We start from the raw sequence: 20153 nt of genomic DNA on the forward strand, positions 1-20153 counted from the left end.
TGCACATACTTTTTTATTTTTTAAATAGTCTTTCATATACTTTTCAATTTCACACAGAAGATTTCATATTTCTATGTGAAAAGAGATAATATTGCTTCTTCCAAAATTCTAGTATTTTTGTATGCATTGAAAAATGGGATAAATAGATATACTTAATATCAAAACACACATAGATGAGGACCTAAACTTTTTTATCCAGTGATAAATGAATGAAGAACCATTCACGTCCCCAAGTTCTGTTTTCTCCCTGCAAACAGACAGAAGAAATAGCCAAAAAAGGCACCTTTCTTTTTCATGTTTGCGGATGATTCAGGAATACTATATATTTTGATTTATGATTCACAAAATGAAAAATTCTTTTATTTTCACAATCAATTAGCTTCTGCACTGAAACTGGGAAATTATTATGGAGACTAGAAGTAGGTCTAGGAAATATCCTCAAAACGTCATTTCTTTCACTATAGGCAAAAAAACCGACATGCATTGGAGCACGTGTTGGTACACAGCATAGGAAAATTCTAAATGTACTCAGAAAGCCCCATCACTCAGGAAATTGAATAGCCATGAGCACTGTTTCTAGGTAAATCTTATTTAATGTTTCCCTAATTAGAATCAATAGAACCCAATTTTCATTCTTCAGCCTTTGTTACACACAAACTATCAGTCAAGGTCCAGAAAATCTCCCAGGCTACTTCCACACAAAACCGATTCAACTGCTTCTTGACACTTATCTGACAGGATCAAAAAATTAAGTTTTATAAATGTTTATTACAAAAATATTTGTAATTGGAGTAGCTAAGGAAAATTAAGGGAGGCATTTAGGTAATGAGCAATGATTTATAAGGAGGTTAGTTTATCTCAGACAAATGTAGCTTAGAGAAATTGGTGTAGTTATCTTCTTAAAGGTAATGCAACGCACTACTTTGCAGTAATCTTGGGTTTACAGAGAGATTCTTCTGTTTCAGTACAACAGCATTAACCTCTGTTCATATTAAAAGGCTTAGGTTCTTTTATTTTTGCCTGTTTGGTCTTGGCTTTTTGGTATGCTAGGTTATCAACACTTTGACTCAATGACAATATCAAGTAAATGAAAAAATGACAATCTGTGCACCCAGGAAAACTAAACCTCTAATGAAATTAAGCATTAGTTTATTAAATGTTATTGTATTATGAGAAAGTTTTTATTCTAATATGCAAAATCTGCTTAGTGCAGCTCTAGATTGTATTTACAGAATGGTAGGACAGCTTATGTAGGCTGAGTAGAAGATGCCAGATTGGACAATTGAAGGAATATAATCAGCATAATGTTTTTTGGAAAGGCAAAAGGAAACTATGCCATATGTTCACTTAAGCCTTAATTTTATGTAAAAACTGGCTGTTTTTTCTTTGACATAGCTAGAATGCCCTTTCACTTACAGTTCAAAGACTGTTTATTTGCTCTCCAGCTCCCCATATGCTCAGACGTATCGTACACAGCACTGTCCCCTACTGGGGAACACGAACTGAAACCAATTCCGTTTTCCATACAGCCATGTACTGTCAAGAGCCTAAAACTATAATGTACGTTGCCTTTTTCTGTCAGAGGCATAGCGAGCAGAGGGAGGGGGGAGAGAAGGAGGAATCTTCCCTCCTGTATTTCTCTGGCTTATTTCTCTGTTTTAATAGCAAATTAACCTTCTTGACAGGATGTGTGAATTCTGTTCTGAATTTGCAAGAGTTTACAAGCACTTGATAAGGAGTCTGTCTATGTCTTTGCAGGGTAATACACTAGGCTCTTGCACTACAGCTATAATGCTATTAAATTTACTTCATGGAATTAGTACAGTCACTGCTTGAGTTTATATAAGCTGCAGAGCAAAACCCCTAACTATTTTTAGTTAATCGCAAAGAGGATGGAACTTGTATTTTAGCAATGAGGTGATCAGCTCTCTCTCTCCCTCTCTCTCTTTTAATTGCAGCCTGGTAAGATACAATCAAGGACATTATTAAAAAAAGCAAAACAAAAAAACTCATAATGCATATAAAGGTATCAGAGCCAAAACTATCAATCTATGCTTGTCATTAGTGTGGCATATTGCTGTTTTAATCTAACGCTATGTAGTGTATTAACCTTCTATAGGTATAAATTAATGAGGCTCTTAATGTATTTTCATTGGGAGGCTGAGCAGTCAAACTCATCTAGTTAGCGAAAACTACAAAAATCGCTTTCTTGTGAAATCTGAAACTAGAAGCTCCAATGAACTAATGATCACAGTATGAACCATTTTATGTACCACTAAAAATAAAGATAACCTGTAAATGTAAAATTTGCACTGCATAACCCATGCATTTATACACTTCCACCTGTAAAAATATTCTTTGTTTAACGCTGCCTCAGAAAGGATGAGCCTATTTGAAACCAATTATGTTCACAGCTAAATGTGCTCATCTTCAAACCAAATCTCTGCCTCAGTCAGAAAAAACTTCATAAACAGGGCCAGGATTACATGCCTTGTACTCAAAGAAAAGATGATATAGCTGATGTACTCACATGGCTTTTTTGCTGGCTGAACTAGCTGAGGGTTCAGGTATGGGCTATTCTCTGCATCTATTCTGCGTTTGTACTTCTGGCGACCTCCACGTACTCTGTCTAGGCGGACACCTACATTGGGAAGAATAAGCAAACATGGAATTAAATAGATTTTGAGGATGCCTTTCAGGTAACAATCTTCTATCTGCTGCCTTCCAAGATTTATTTAGATGCATGTTTATTTCAAAAGAGTAATTTAAAAAAGCAATAGAAAACAGTACTAAAAGTATTTTCAAGCTATTTAGATTTTCACACACGCAAGACTAAACTCACAACATAATTCCCGTTCATTTAAAAAATCTTTTTTTTAACATAATATCCGTAACAGCTCATGAGTTTAGTTTCCGTTTGAAAGAGTTTGATCTGAAATTTTCTTTAGCAGAAGCTGGATCCTGTTCAAAGCCGTAATAAACGCCATAGATATACAAGGCTATCATCATGAGCAGAGAAGTACAGAGAATGGGAACTTTAGAAAATATTACTGTTGAATACAGTTTAGGTAGTCAGAAACAATGCTTTTAATTTACATGGCCAGAGAACATAAAGGAAGTGCCCTTAGTAAAATAAGGACATATATGTGGTTTAAAGACCTGAAATGGTTCATGAGGGTTTGAAAGAAATTGTATGGGCGTTCATTTAGATGTCAGCAATGATGAATTAACGTTTGCGTTCTACTTCCAAATTACTCACTGCTTTAATAAAGCATTCTGATATCTGTGTTGTATAGATATACAGGAGCTTACCTTCCTGAAACAAGCTGTAGCTGCTCTCATAGAGAAAATAAAAAAGGGAGCGGAAAAAAAAGGATGCTAGGTCCTACAAAACAATTAAGTATTTTTATTTCCTTCTTTATTTCCACTCAGACAGATTTCTAGGCAACTAGGAAGAATGTCAATATAACCAAGCAGTAGCATATCACTAAAGTTGAAAAACTCAGCACATAGGTAAGGCAATAGGATACCAAGTGCAAAGTATGTCCCTGATGACATGGACATAACTATACAATTATGCAAAGAAACCTTACGTAGCAATGATTCATGTGAACGATATATTAAAGCGTAGCTCACTTTCTCACTCCTCTTCTCATTGTCTACTTTAATTCTCTTCCCTCTATTTATCTTGTCCATTGCCATTATTATATCATACAACTACTTCCCATCCCCCTGTTCTTTTCCACTCAGGAAATACCTCCAGAACTGGCTAAAAGCCACCGCTAAGAGAAGCTACACTTTATGAGCACAGCATGAAGAATACGGATTTATCTGCTGCCCATGAACCTGCCCTGGCAGCACCGTCTAACTGCCAAGAAAGATCTCTCATTCCTCTTTCAAACCAAAGAAGGAAGAGGATTGACGGGAGTTTGATGAAAAAAACAAAAGGCCAAAAATCCAAGGCCAATTCCTGCTTTGTTTTCATTTCTTTCTCTTTTATATTTCTCGATTTTTTCTTTTCTTGTTTCATCTACTGCTTTTGGAGTTAGCATGAAACTAACATACAGAAGCACTCCTAACGGCATCAAGGAAGACGGTAGTTTAAAGAACTGATTCTGTACTCGTCTGCTCAAAGTGAAGGCTTTGCATGGATGGTGTTCGCATTTGCCTAAACGGACTGCTCGTATCTGTAAAGGTTAATAACATGAAAGTTATTTGGCTTCAGGCCACAACCGATGTTAACGGTAAAACAGTGAACTGTATACAAGAATACTCAGTACTACTTGCTCACCAGGAAATTGGACAGTAATCAATTGTATTCCATAGTGAAATTTCATTCACTTTACTGTAAATACTGTATTATCTTCTCCCAAAAGAAGTACATTTCTCATTGTACTGTACCAACATACCTTTGTGAATCAGATTTTATAAATAATAAAACTAATCAACCACATATCCACATAGAGGTCAGTGTGTAATTATGAATGAAATGCTCTTATTTATGGTATTTACCTATATCCCTACCACGCTTGTGACTGACTTGTGGTATAAGTTATTTGGTATAAAGTCACAGTGATTGGTTATATTTGTTTGCTTTTAAAGTTATATGTAGAAATGCATGAACTACAACAATACATTTAAAAATTATTAGTTAAAAACTTCTCAGAGCTACTGGTAACTCAGTGTCCTCCATCCTTGAATCAGAGAGTTTTAGCTCTACCCAGAGAACATGACATTCAGGACAATTCACTGCCATGAAAACATACAGCAAGAGACCAAGGTTTGATAGCTGAATATTCAGAAAAAGGCAAAGGATTAGAACAAGGCACATATGAGATTGGTGGGATTATGAAAACGATGGCCCAGCATTTGAAGAAAAATAGATAGAAAATGATTTCTGCATAATTCAGATGTCATCCTTCTTTCTGCTTGGGAGCAGATTTCATAGTGATAAAAGATGGATAGCATCAGATAGAAGTATGTTTAATCCAAAAGTAATGGAACTGAAGCTTAAATTAAAATAACATAAATCTACCAAGATGAACAATTTTTCACCTCCTTTGCATTTGCCCAGACACACATTCAAGACGTTCACATACTCAATGGAAAGGAAATGCAGACAAATGTCATAACAGCAAAATTATACATAGATTCATGGGCTCACATATATACATATCTATACCTGTAAATACAGCTACACTTTTTTAAAAAAAGCACGAACTTCACAATTCTAATAACTGATGAATAATGGTACTGCCTATTTTAAAATTACATAAATCTAGTATATAACCAGTTCAAATTCTAATGTGAAAATCTTTTTGATAACATAATACCAATAGAAAATAAATTGGAGGTTTATAAGCCTTTTCTTAAAACTGGTAACAAGGCTGACCATCATTCTAAGTCATAAGCTTTCATCTCTCCTAATACTATTACAAATTAACTATTTCAGAATCAATTTCTGATAATCTAACATACCTCAAGTGGCATTTTACTTCCTAAGTGTCTTAACAGGAGTAAACATAAAGCAAGATAGTACCTAAGAAGTAAGAAAGTAAGCCAGTCTCACATCTGGTGAGAACTTACTGGAGTTTGGAGGGTAGCAAACTGAAATCCAGAGGGTCCTGTGTTTATGCACACATTTTCACTTATAACTCCTATAGCTGTAGAGAGAATGTATTACACAAAGATATATCTATCTGCTTTCAAGATGGTAACTGTTGATTCCTTCTTTGTTTAAAAAAAAAAAGGCAAAAAGAAAAACAATTTTGTCCACAAAGTTCTTCATTTTCTGGCGGTCTAACATCTTGATCACAGAGGCAATCGCTTTAATTCAACACACATTCTGTATTCAGAATATTAAAGAAGATATTGTGGCCTCTAGCTGGGGTACAGAGTGAAATCAAAGGGACCTCTGCTTTAGAGTTGCTGTGCATGTGGATTGCCAGGGTTTTTGGCAACTTGATCTACTCACCCCCATCACTGTCCCCAACCATGAAGTGAAGAGAAAGATATCATCCCGCTCAGATCACTGAAATGAATTGCACTACAAGTATTACCATTACAGCTGGTTAGGGTCAAATTATCCATTAATGTAACAGAGCAAAGCTCCCCTGAAGTCACATAAGCTGATTCTCCACATTCCCCAAAATTATGTTCTATTTTTAAAATTCTTCAACAGAAAAACAAAATCCCAAATGAGAAAAATTATGGTCACCACAGGGAGTCTTAGTGCAATACAAACAAAAAGAATAGGCCTGCGACCAATTACCATATGACTTCAACAGTCAAGGCTGCAACACATTCACTTTACATCTTATTGAACTCATCTGTTCAAGAGTGATGGGAAATCATGCATTTTGACATGATTTACAAAGCTCAGAAGATATGGATTAGACTGAAACTGTAATATATGGAGAGGTTGAAACTATGCAAATCAATGCAATTACTGCTTTTTTGAAAGAAGTCAATTACACATACTAATACAACTTAAGAATCTCTCCAGTTGGCCTTACGGAAAAAATGGTCTCATAGCTGCAATACTAGCTTCAACATAACAAGGTTCACTTCCTGGCTCCTTGCACAATCTTTGCATGACTTTCTATCAAATGTTTGTCAGCATAAAATAATATTATATTGACCCCTTACTCTGAAGTAAAATTGTTCGCGTACATTCTTCCACGGAAATAACTGAAGACTAGGGCTGATCTACAAAGTGAGCTACTCTGCAGGTATTTCAACGTAAAGAACTGCAGCACAGGCAGAACTGAATTCTCCATTTGCTCCATTTTCCCTCATCTCTTCCTCTCTCACTATCACTGCTGCAAATTATTATTCCTATTTAGTATGCCTTTTCTCACACTGCCTAGAGGCCCTCGTGTGGGACAGGTACCTCACTGTGACTGGTGCTATACAATCAAAAAAATTGCCCTTGTCCCAATATATAATTCTTTCTGTCATTCAGGTCCCCAGCATGATAATCATATTTAACCACTTCTCTTTTTCCACACAGATCCAAGCCATATATGCATAAGGAAAGTGTATCATTTATTCCTTTATAACATAACTTTCCTCCGCTTTTCCACTCCCTCCTTCCTACCATGAACACCAGTCTTCAGTGTTTATCTATTCATTTCTCTCACTAACGTCCTTGTCCTTTCCATGCAACTCAATACCTATAAGAAATTGGCAGGCTAACTTGTAAGACATCTGCCCGTTCCTTCAAAGCCTCTTCAAGACCTACCAACACCAGACTGCTGACGAGAAATTACTAACTACCTGTGATCAGGGATGGCTTTGTACTTTGAGGGAAAAGAAATAAATCTAATTTACTTAAATAGGAACTGAGATCTAAATACATCGAAACTTTCTCTCTTCCCGACAAGAAAAATACATCAGTGAAGAGCAGGTGCGAGATCAGAATCAAACCGACAGTTTTAACTTCCTTCGGATCTTTCAGCCTGTGCTCCCTTTTCCATCTCCCCTGCATAAGGCAAGAGAAATAGGGCAAGCGGACTTGTTCTACACCCAGGCCGTTCTGGCAAGCTTCACCTCCGATTCAGCATTCTGTATGTACTAAATTAGACTCCCAACACGTTTTTTGAGATATGTAACTGGGTAAAGCTCCATTTTACTACATATTTCTGTAAGATTCCCAGTATTGTCTTAAAATCTTACAGGGAGACCAAAAAGAATGGATATTGAAATAACTGCATCTTTCTGAGCTCTAGAGGAACATCAGTAGCGGAGAAAAAAAGAAAAAAGATTAACAGCAAAGTCAGAAACAGCAAAAGGAATTTTAATGGCAGATTCTGATGTGGTTCTCCTTTGGGACAACATCTTGATAGAGTGTTCCACTTCGACCTGAACACACTGTGCATATTTATAAGATTGCTGGGTAAGCCTGGGTGACTGTTATAAACATAGGGTTTTGCATTTATTCTGACAGAATGGGAAAAACAGCTGATTTTTCCTCCATGAGTACAGTCAGAACATATTCAGAGATAAGAACGCACAGTCACCTAGTTACTCTTTAGACAATTCAGTAATGTCTATAATTTGGGATGAGAGAAGTGGGAGGCCAGTGCATTAAACCTAAAGTTTAAAAGATGTGCAGTGGAAAAAGCACTTGCACACAAGTCCTTCAAACTGCAATAGACCTTTCACAATATAGTGGAAATATGCAGAAAATAACATAGCATGAAGAAAAAGGATAATATGAGCTATCTTTTCTTTGGGATCTGTATATTTGTTTCATGTGCTGAATGATAAAGATACCAGAGAGCTTTTGAAATCAGTTTACATAGTATTTAGACAACATCATGTGTAGGTAAAAATTCAGCCAGAGATGTAAAATGCATTCCATTAGGCAGGCAATTTTTTGAAAACTGTGCCCTAAGTCATCAAAGAAGATAAAAGCTATGACTCACATTAAAGCTTTCTTGATCTACAGCTGAATTAACAATTAGCAAGGGGAAGGCTTTAGTGTTTTGTCTCCTGATAGCTATCTGCACTATTAAATACATTATTTAGAGTAGCACAGGAAGTCTAAAACCCATCCTCCTACTTTATATTCAGTTAGGACCAAGAACATATTTGTTAATATGGGATAAAATTGGCTGTTCTGAAGAGGTGCTTATAAAATAAGTTAGGTAGGAACCTGACGTGTAATGAAATCAAAGGCAACACTTAATGTTTATTACTTTAATATCTAACTTGCTCTGTGACTCTGAATAAGTTGTTTAGTTTATCTGTTCCTCAGTTTCTCAGAGGATAACAGCCTGAGGGAATCAAACAAAGATCTGGGACAAACAGTGTATTAGCTATTAAAAAAAAAAAAGTGTTGGGCCAAATTCAACTTAGTGAACTTTCCCAGAGGAAAATAAAAAGAGAAAAACATTCCTTTTTTGTAAATGATGCCTCAAACCTATGCTTTATTTCAGAAGTTGCCCACATTTACAAATTTAGAAGTGTTTCCAGAAGACCCAATATAAGTAACATGTTGGAAAACTCCATTTTTCCTGGTGGAAAGGTATGAGCAGGCTGGATTTTCCTAAAAGAATTGAAAAAAATTCACTTTGGCAAAAGCCCAGAGGATTTTTTTCAGTTTGACCAAAGAATTGATAAATGTGTTACTTACACAGCTCAGTACTCAACCTTTCTTGAAAGGAACATTAACTTTGCATGAACTAATCATCTACACGCTGAATTTTTGTGCATTGTCATTTATGCATTAAAACATAAAAGAACATGCATAAAATCTACTTAGTTTTCCCACGCAAATGAGATTTTGTGTAAATAAATTCTATTATTTCCTTAGCATAAGTGATTTCCAGTGAAGAACGATCCCTAAACAAATATGTTCACACAAAGAAAATGTGGCATAAAATGTTCAGAATACTACTGTTGCTTTACATTTTTTAAGGTTCCATATGAAGCTGAGTATCCTAATCTGTGACACTCACAAATACAAATTAGGTCAAACGCAACAGGTGACAAGTTTTAATTGAATGTCTTCTGTCTGCAATTCTGACAAAAGGTGAATGGAAATAAATGAGTCTGGCAAGACAGCCCTGAGCCTTACAATACCCAATATCTCATTATTTTTAAACAGCTATCTATAAACTGATGCTGACAAGCCTTGAACCTTTTATTTCTGTTCACGAAGAGGTGAATGTGCAAAAAAAAAAAAAAAAAGAAAAGAAAAACAGGACAGTTACTCTGTTATATTAAATGTGCAATATCCATTATCATCTCCCAAATATTATTCAAAGGAAACCCTTTTACCTTTCAAGTAAGAACTCACAAATACCTGTATTTATCCAGAAGAGAGACACTGTATGCGTTCAGTTCCGGGTGCCTAAATTTTATCTTCTGTGAGTTTTATACTACTAGAATTAGAATATTAGAATTACGCTAGATTCATGCTGATTTGGAAGAAGTTGAAATTAGGCCACTAAATACAGGCTACAAAAGTTGAATTTCTTTTACTTTACTTTTTATAAGTAAGGAAGAGCCCATGTTGCAACCAAATGTGAATATTTGCAAACTGTGAAGGAAAAGCAATGGAAAACTAAGACTGTGAAAATATAAAGCTCCAACATTCCTGATATGAAACAGCTGTCATCACATAACACTCTTCTTTCAAAATTACCTGGATTACTAACATACTAAAAACGAGGCAGAAGCATAAAATACTGCAAAAGCTTTTATGAATAATACAGAAAATACCGTTGCTAATTGCACCACTTCATTTCATGTCAATGTGCTTATAGATCATAATCATACCATGCTATAGTATGTGCTTTATTGTTTTAATTATACATATGGCATCCTGGGATAAGGTATAAGAAGAAATAAAGGCAATATATCATTAACCAAATACCATAATTCTTACCTTAATATATTTAAATATAGTTACACAAGATGCTATCTTGTTTCAGAGTTCATATTACAACCAATTTAGTAAGGTGGAGCTTGCTGGGCTGTGAAGTCACTACTGCATCAATACACTTGTAACCATTACTCCAAGGTGACAAGTGGAGACTGAGAAAAGACAGCTTGGCTGATGATCCAAGGAGAGGGCAGGGAACATAAGGAGATAGAAAGGTCAAAAAGTAAGCTAGAGCAAGGCCTTATCAAAGCTTGAAGGTCAAAAGCAGGCTCTTATTCTAGATCACATCAGCAAAGCTTATAAAGAATTCAAGAGCTATGCTAGTGACAACTCTAATAGAAAAGAAGTCTAACTGTTAAGTTCTGGACCATTTGCTGGCGACTCTCAAGAGAGATGGGAAGACTGAAATAAAATGCATTACAATAATCGGACTGTGAAGTACTGGTAGCATGAATCAAGATATAATAATGTGCAGTTGCACAATATTTCAGTTAGTGACTTGGACAACCCTGGATTCTGGAATTAATTTGAGATTCAGAAGTCACAGGAAAGTTCATAATAGTGTGAGTTGAAACGGTTACATAAAATCATCATATCAGTCCTAGCAGCACCATAATTCTAAGCTTGCTTAGAATTAAGATTTCTATCTAGAAGAAGTGGTTCTATTTTGCTGCAACAGAACTGGAGGAAATTAAAGGATCACTCTCAAAATATTAAATCTCTAAAGTAGATGTACAATTCATTAAAATACAAAAGTTCTTTACCCTAACAAACACACTGCCTAGGTTTTTTCTGTTTCTTTTTTTTTCTTCTTATCTCTTTTTTTTTCTTTGGGACAGAATCTTGCCCATCTTCATCAAGGAGTAGCCAGTTTCTTCTGAACTGAACAGCACAAGAGTAAGACAAACAAAACTCAGTTTTCAAATTGCACTCATCTGGCAGAGTAAGGGAGACTTTTCAGTTAAGGTGGGTTTATATTGTCAGTTGCGTTTAAATTAGCCTTAGTGCAAAGGCATGTGTTCTCACAAAAATTCCACACATCTCCAGAGCTATTCATGGAAACATCATTTTGCCTTTATCTTTTCTCTTTGCACACCTATTACAATGCTAACTATCTCTACAATCTCTCTTATAATTAGGTACTGTGTAATTTACAAACTGTACTTTTGTTGATGTTGTACTATACAATTCTTGCTTTTTTTTTTCTTCCCAAGGATCAGATAACGATTTGTGGAACCTCTTCACTTTTATACTTCTTTCTTCAAGCATCCCCTAAAGGTACATCAGAACTCTGCACCTATTCCTTCATCCTTCTAGTTTTTATCTTACAGCACTGCAGAATCTAGTCCAGTTGGTACAATGGGAAAATAACCAAAGAAGCTTAACTCATGTCTCAGCCTCACATCTGTCTCACGTCTTAGCCTCTAAAGGCTAAAAGAACTTTAAGAGCATTATATTTTATCACAGCGTATAGTCTAAGTCTCCATCACTTTTACCTACGTATCTGGAAATTAGAACACCTAGAATTAGATATCAGAATATCTATTTAATGCACAAAAGATGTGCATGCCCATATCGTACAAAAAAATGGGGTACTTAAAAAGCTAAGCATCAACTTTGTGTAGAAATGGAATATGTGATAGATGCTCTTGCATTTTCTGCTGGTTTCAGTTTTGCAGCAAATATATTGAGCATTTTGTCTTTTGCGTACTGCTATCTTGTTGGCAAACTCTTTTTGTGGATTAGAAGGGGAGTTAAAAATTTGGTCCCATTTGGGGTCTCAGAGAACTCTGATAGTATAATTACAGGTTAATTCTATCTTCAAGATAATAGAAGATCTTATGCTACAAGGTTCAGGTCACTTAGACAAATACCACGGCTTTCCTGTACTTTGTGATTCCTATCCACATACTATTTATTTCTGTTTCTTAAAATTCTACCTGTTGGGAGAGAAAAGGTCAGCAATGGCTGGTATCAGTTTGTAGTAAAAGCAGTCAAATTTTATGACTGTGAGGAATTTAAAATCTCTGGTTCCTATTCCCTTTTGGACTTCTCTCTGGGCAGTTGCTTACTTTCAAATGGGAATATTTATCTGGCATTTAGGTGGAAAAAACCCAGTAATCTGGGTTGATATGTTCAGACTGGAGGGTACCAACATACTGTGTCATAGCACCTTTCTGTGCAGTGTTGCTCGTGGCAGAAAACATCAGAGCTAACGCAGAGGAATACGCCAGAACATGGCGTATTTCATGGTTTCAGAACATGGTGCGCAGTGGGTTAAAGTGATCACTGTGCAACAAAAAAACAAAACTCTTGAAAACTGAGTGGCCAGATGGGCATCAAACCAAAACATACCATAGTAAAATAATAATCATTAAAAAAAAAGTGAAACCACTATGTGGTGGTAATGCTTCCTGACAATGGTTACCTTGTGGTTTAAAGCATTCTGCTGAAAAGTGGAAACAAAGAGGGAAGATCTCTGCATACGTTATCACTTCTGGGGGTGGCAGGTAAAAAAGCTCCAATGTGTACCGCTTAATGAATACTGGGAAAAAAGTGCTCAGAAAGAAATTATTTTTCCGTTTCTGAAAAAAGGTGGGTTATACTGCATCTCGTGATGCATATACAGATGGAGTCTGTAAAAGAACTGGAAATTTACTCAGAAAATTGCATTCAATACTCAAAATGAAAAGAAATTAATTAGATAAACCCTTTACAAGTAACGCACTGTAAATTCTGGTCATGGGATTAAAAGCTTGAGGAAGTCCTGCAAGAACATTAGGAGAGCATGTCCTAAGCTATGCTACAATTGAATCTGCAGCTTTCCACCCCCAGCCCCAGTAATTAAGGCATGTAACTGTTTGTTTCCCGTTGTTAACTTCAAGCCTTTACTCAGAGGCTAAATACAGCAAAATCATTTTTAGGTTTCAGTTCCAGAGTTAAAAATTTGACTTGCAAAGTTTCTGAAAGCAGAGGGAAAAGGGAAATGAGGGTGTTACAATAGCAGTTTTCCAAGATACTGGTGATTTACTCTAGGTCCTCGTTCTGTGAACATACTTGTGTCCGCACATACATTTTTACATACAAGAAAAGTACCCAATGTTCAGTGAACATAAGAGACTAAAACTGTGCATAAAATCAAAATGTTGTAATATTAAATCCCTGGTAAGTGTTTGAAAAAAAGCACTTGATTTTGAATTACCACGTGATCCACTCAATATGGCGCTGCCAGGAAGGGATTTTGGAAATAGCCCCTGCATTGAGGTCCAATATCCCATCCACAAAACTCTTCATAAGAAATAAACGTAATTATACGAAATGTCAGACTGCACAAGCATTTGCCCTGACATTGTTCTGAGAATACTGTGAGGAGTCAGTGGAAGATTTGGTTGAAGGAAGGCTGTCAACTCAATTAGAGGCTTTATATTTTTAAAATGATATTCATATATTTACGTAATATTACTGAAAAAAAAAAAGTTTAAAATGCACTTTTCTTTTGTCCTTATTTAACCTTTTCCCAGTTATTCTACGAACGCCGGTATCGAAGAACTGTGCGTACATGAGAATCAGAACGTGAAACTGAGTAGAAACAAAAATGAAATCAACCAATTGAGTTTCGTTGCTCAGGTTGAGTGAGTAGCAAAAAGGGGATTAGATTTTTAAGTTATTTCATTTTACAACAGAAAGCTCCAGTTCTTCAATTGAATTATGTGGACAGACACTCCTGTCCATGCACACCACTGATTTCTATGGGGAGTCTCCTCTGCAGATGCGAGCATCTGCTTCCTGAAACCAGGCCTCAGACACTTAAAATAATTTAGAGAAGAAGGTTTCAAAAACATGGGAGAGCTTAGTTCTCTGTTCAACATGATTTCTAAAATCAGTTTATATTCCAGATTCCCAAAAAGTATCAGACTTGGTGAAAAGTCACAAGATTAAAAAATATACTATTTTTTGAATCTTTGGATGTTCACTTTTTCCCACTTAACACAAGATATATATATATACATACACAGATATGTATGTATGTATAAAGTGCTGTGGACATAAATGCAAAAGTAAATGAAGTGAATGCATAAATGCAACAAATGGCGCTAACTCTTCATTTTAAATATTATGTATGCTCCTGAACATATATAACACTGCATTCATGCCCAGAGAGTAACTAATTTAGAAATCAATTTATATATGCTGCTAACCTCATAACTTGACGATAATGCCTAGCACTTCGGAGCGAGAGGTTATCCTGTTTGTGGCCTCTGCTTCTCTTAAGCTAATGCTCAAACAATAAATGGGAAGTTTATTAGTGGTATCACATTATTGATACTACCACTAGAACCTTTCCTTACAAAAGCACACACTAGCCCACATATCCACTATTCTTTCTGTAGTTAGCATGAGGAGTGGATCAGAGATAATCCAGAAAACCTGAGCTGAAAAACATAATTATAATGTGCTTAATGTTTTCCAGCCCTTTTTGGCTGTCCATAACGTTACACACAATTAATACTATAACAAAAATTGATTTTACTTTAATAAAAAACAGTAAATCTTGCAACATTTAGACAATGTATTTCGACTGTAAAATGCTCTCTGCTCTAAAAGAAAAAACAGTGACAATTTTCTTCTAATCTGATATGAAATGCTGGGCCTTTGGGAAATGGGTTAATAAATTCCAGGTTTTTAAACCAGGCAGTCTGATTTACTGAAAACTTCCCCCATTACAGCTATAGTAGATGTCTATCAAATTGCTTATGAGGACAAATTTATGGAAAATATCCAAGAGTAATGCTTTGTTCTTATTAAAATATATGAATATGTATGTAATTTTAGCCAGACTAAATTAACAAAACAAAACAAAAAGAAAGGGAAAAAAAGGTCAACAATTGTCGTCATGAGAATTATTCTTTTTCACAACAAGAAACTCCTCACTGTTAAAAATGCCTTTATAGAAATATACTTGTAGGAGAAAGATACTTTTGTTTAAATTGTAATGGCAACTGCTATGATGAAAAAGTGTACAAAGTATACAAGGATATGTTAATATAATTAACTGGCCAACATAATTAGATTAACATTATCAAAAAAAACATAAAATTTCTCCATCCTAATGAATTAATTTTATCTATAACTTCAACAGATACAGAATTAAAAAGCAAATTTAGTTTTGTTAAGTGAATAATACTTGACAAGCACCATCTATTTAAATTGGCACAGGCTTACCTTTCTGATCTCACTGGGAATATTCACCATGTGTAATGTTAAACACACGCATATTTTATTTTTCTAGGGGCCATAATAAGAATATTTACCAAATAGGAGCTCTTCTCACTCAATGCATTGCAAATCTAGCATAATTATACTCAAGTCACTGGATTTACCCAGAGTTACCTCAAAAGGCAGGAAGGGAAAACAATTTGCTTTTATGGAGGCTGTATTTTTTGGAAATATTATGGTCCTTTCAAAATTTTCTACTTTCTCTCCTATTGCTCTCCCAAAGTTCTCCTCCCCCCTATTAAAATGGATATATGTTGGGTTCTTTCCTTCTTTTTTAATTTAAACATAGAACTATGCTTTTCTACCTGGATTTCATTCCTATAGACTGCGATATCCAGCTTAAGAGATAGTAAGGTGAAAACAAGAGCAGAACTTACTTGGTAAAAAGAAGACAGTCAATGGAGTAAACACCTGAATAAACAAACCCACAAAGAGAAACCTGCAGAAACATTTCAGGACATTTACAGCTAGCGGCTACAAAACAAACAAATGTGCCTAATCCTCTCACAAGGATAGGTTTTGAGCAACTTCACCATGAAGTGTATATACAACAAATCAATCTGAAATTGTACTCATGACATCCACAACAACATCCAAGAAGCAAAAGTAAATCCTCTCAGTACGATGACGAGAACAGCTATCAAAACCACTGAATGGCAGACGTATAGTACTAGCTCAAAATAAAATTCAGCAATAATTGAATTGCATTTCATGTTCAACAGAAACCCAAAATTTCAAGCCTTGGACAAATTACGAAACACCATTTCCAAGGTCCTCCTAAAGGTACAGTAAGAAATGAAAGGCACTACTTATTTCATGTCTTTCTCACTGTATTTGAAGCATAGATACCTCACACTGCCCTTTTTTTTTCCTTTTTTCTTTTTTGGCTAACTAAACCTTTAATAATTTTTAAACTAGTAACACTGTCCTTTTGCTTTCAGAAGTAGTCATCCATTTCAACAGATGTTTTCTTAATTTTTTGAAATTTATAAGCTCACTTTGTTTTTTTCCTACTTTTCCTGTCTACATAGTCAAAGTCCACAGTCTAGTTTGCGTAAGATTTTCTAATCTCAAACACGACGTTACTTGAAACATTCCTACAGAATTGCTATGATAATAAAGATGTTAAAATTGTAAGGTCAGGAGAGGACAATCACAGCTTAAAATATTCATGCAAAGTGGAAATAAAATAGATGAAAAATATTTACTTGATACGATTGCCAAGAGTATCAGAAATGTTCTTAGTATAATCATCATTTAGTCTTAAGGCTTCTTTAGTTCCTTTGAAAGTCAGATTAAGAAACTATAATCTGTATCTAAAGGAAAGACACAGGACTTTTTTTTTTTTTAACCAATCCATCCCTCTTTATGTGACCAAAAAAAAAAAAAAACCCAAAGAAACAGATGTACACATATATGAATTTTAACTTACTTCAAGATTTTGAACACAAGTATGCTTTTCAAAGGGTTTGCAACGGGATTTCTTTACAATGTTACCAGATTTGTTCTGATGAGGAAGTGGAGTGGTACCTGCATCACCATGGGGTGCAAACTGGAATGCCCAGCTCTTTTAACCTGGACGATCATGAAAGAGTATTTTGGAAATTCACTGGGACTGAATGAGAAGTAAAACAATGCATCTGAACATAATCATTTACTTGCATACAAAGGACAGGTAGACTGTTTTTGTTCTTGTATAGAGGTGAGTTCCTGTGAGTTCCCCATGCAAAGAATATGATTTCTGTTACCTCTGTGACCAGGAAAGCAGGCAAAGGCTGAAAAGAAAAACAAATTGCACTATCCACAATGTGTTGCATTGAGCGTACTTCTCTTTGACCAGCATGAACATTTGAGATAAAGATCTCCATCAAAGGCTGTTTGTGCCTTGCACATCACAGTCTAACTAATGAATTACACTGCATTCCTTAATGGTTAATAAAAGCCAAGAGTCAAAACTCTGAATTCCTTACTCATTCCGTTTGCCTGCCTTAGGTAGGTCATCTTTCAATATAAATATAGGAATCTTAAAACAGAGAAGTAAAGGTCTAAAGAACCATCTTCAAATAAAGTCTCAGTGTGGTTCAGTTTCACATTTTGAATTTTGCCCATTCCCTCACCTTCAGATTTTTTCTCTAAGATCCCAAATTAAATCTAGGACTGTCCTTTAAGCAAAACAAGTTTGTTCCTTCCTCTTTTCCCTCTTCTTGACCTTCCAACTTTCTCTTTGGATCAGAACCTCCCTAAGCAACATGCTTTGTTTGTTCCAGAAAATATTTTCATCCCAGGGGACAGACTTGAAGCCATCTACCTTTTTCCAGATGTTCAAGAAGTTATTTTCTACTCATTTTAATCTGGACTGGATACATTCAGAAGAATGGTATAAAAACATACCCAGAGATCTGAACACAAGAGCACTGCTTACTATGTTATTATAATGTCATGACAGGAATAGGATCTTGCCTGTATTTTGAAAGGGACCTGATTCAAACTGTTCTTCTTTCTTTTCTCTAAGGATTAACTTAGTCAACCTGCAGAAAAGGAAGGAATTGGCCACTGAAGTCATGGAAGACTGAAAGTATCTTATATGCAGGAAAATTATGCGTTGGTTATAGGAAACATCAATACATTTTCTAGGAATAATCACCAACACGGTTTATTGGAGAAAATCTAAAGAGATGGCACTGAGGATGGACCCTATGATGAAGGCTTTTAGGACCGCGTATGGGATGCCTTTAAATCAATGATCTCAATGGTCTTGACAAATGTGGTATTTTCTAATACTGTTTCCTAAGGTTTTACATGTTTCCCATTTGCTAACATGGGAGATTTATGTGAACATCACACACGTTGGCATTGCTTAGGAGCATTTGTTTCTGGAATTGAGGCAGGTTTTAGAAACTGTAACACAATTCATTTTTTACTGCCTTTTCCCATCTTACAGAGTTAGGTTATTTTCCACTCGTCATGCCATTGTGTCAGAGATGGTGCAGTGCTGTGGATTGATATCCCATTATTATTCTCTCCAGCTTGTGCATTTGCGTTTGAATTGCTCAGTGATGGTTCTTGTCAAACTACCCAAGAAGAGCGGAAGTAGACCAAACTTCCATACTTTGTGTCAAGTTCATACGGAGTCTGCTGTTCTCTCAGTGATGGTACTTACCTATTTCTTGAAATTCAGTTGGCTTGTAGTTAAATAGTAGATCTAAGTGAGACTTGGCCAGATATTCTAAATATATCCACCCAGTAGAGTATTACTAATATCTGAACCTTTAATTTGAGATTAGGAGCAAAAAGTAAAAATGAGAACATATTACAAAATTTAAATTGAGATTCATATCTTTGTCTGATCCTTTCCACATCTGGAGTTAATTTAATACATTTTCTAGAGACCAAAAGATTGCTCTCAAGTTCCACATAAAAGTTTTCCTAAATTGAAGAAAATTCAGACCCAGAGTTCTGCAAGTTTGATAGGCACCATCCCCACATCCAGAATTGTGTGGTCCATTTTTGTATTCAAAGCCATTTCTACAAAAGAACATTAAATTACACTGATACTAATTTCCTTAGGCTGGGAAAAAGAAATCTACACAGAATCCTTGATTTTTAAAATTCTCCAATTAAAAGATGTGTTTTTTAAGAAATTCTTCCTCTAGTTACGTAAATATGTAAGACATAATTTAAAAAGCTTTTCATATGCCTATTTTTATTTTTCCCATTCTATTCTATTGCTTCTGCCCTCAGGGATGTATTCCAATCTTTGCATTAAACATAAAGAAATACACTCAATACTTTAAACCTCTTAAGCCATGGAGTATACCCTACTGCTGAGGTATACAACCATTGTCAAAATTGCACAGAGTTGGCAATTGTAAAAATGAACTAAGCTGACTTGGATTCCAACTGCTGAATACATCAGGTGAAGGTCTTGCATCCCGCTTAAAAAGAGAGGGCATAATTTATCTAAAGAAAATCCTACTGTGGCAGCATATGCATCAGAAAGAAAGGCTCTATGTTCTGGGCTTTAAAGGGAAATGGGAAAGCGAAAATAAAGGTCCTGTTATGAGGTTAACTACTATGTACACAAATTCTAAAATATCAATAACAGAATTTTGCCTTTAGTCGCCAAGGTAGAAAATGTTTCAACTTCAGTTACATGGACCAATTCTACTCGTAATGAAGTGATCAGACATTTACCTATTCATCTCAAACTGATATTACTGAACTGGGCCATAATCAGAGGTTTTCTAGGTAGATCTCATCTATCGTACATCAGAATATGGAAGGTGATTCCAACAGTACAATGCCAAAATTGGCTAATACATATTATTTGATTTTTAAAAGTGTAAAACTAAGTCAGATTAGATATCAGAACAGAAAACGTATCTTAATGCATCCAATTCCAACAAAGTTCACCCTGCCAATGGCAAAGATCAATAGCTAGGCTAGTAATTCCTCCATTGTGAATAGGTAAGCAGAGACAGAA

General features: G+C 35.5%; 1 protein-coding gene across 21 annotated transcripts in view; it reads right to left on the bottom strand.

Annotated features, from left to right (window-relative positions):
- The window catches only part of ESRRG (estrogen related receptor gamma), a 413394-nt gene that overhangs the window by 51852 nt on the left and 341389 nt on the right, over positions 1-20153 (bottom strand). For all 21 annotated transcript variants that reach the window (XM_009669000.2, XM_009669002.2, XM_068939849.1 and 18 more), the window contains one exon: positions 2531-2641. In XM_009669000.2, the coding sequence (XP_009667295.1) occupies positions 2531-2641 (111 nt within the window). The remainder of the gene's footprint in view (positions 1-2530; positions 2642-20153) is intronic.

Source organism: Struthio camelus, chromosome 3, assembly GCF_040807025.1.
Source record: "Struthio camelus isolate bStrCam1 chromosome 3, bStrCam1.hap1, whole genome shotgun sequence".
Lineage (NCBI taxonomy): Eukaryota > Metazoa > Chordata > Aves > Struthioniformes > Struthionidae > Struthio > Struthio camelus.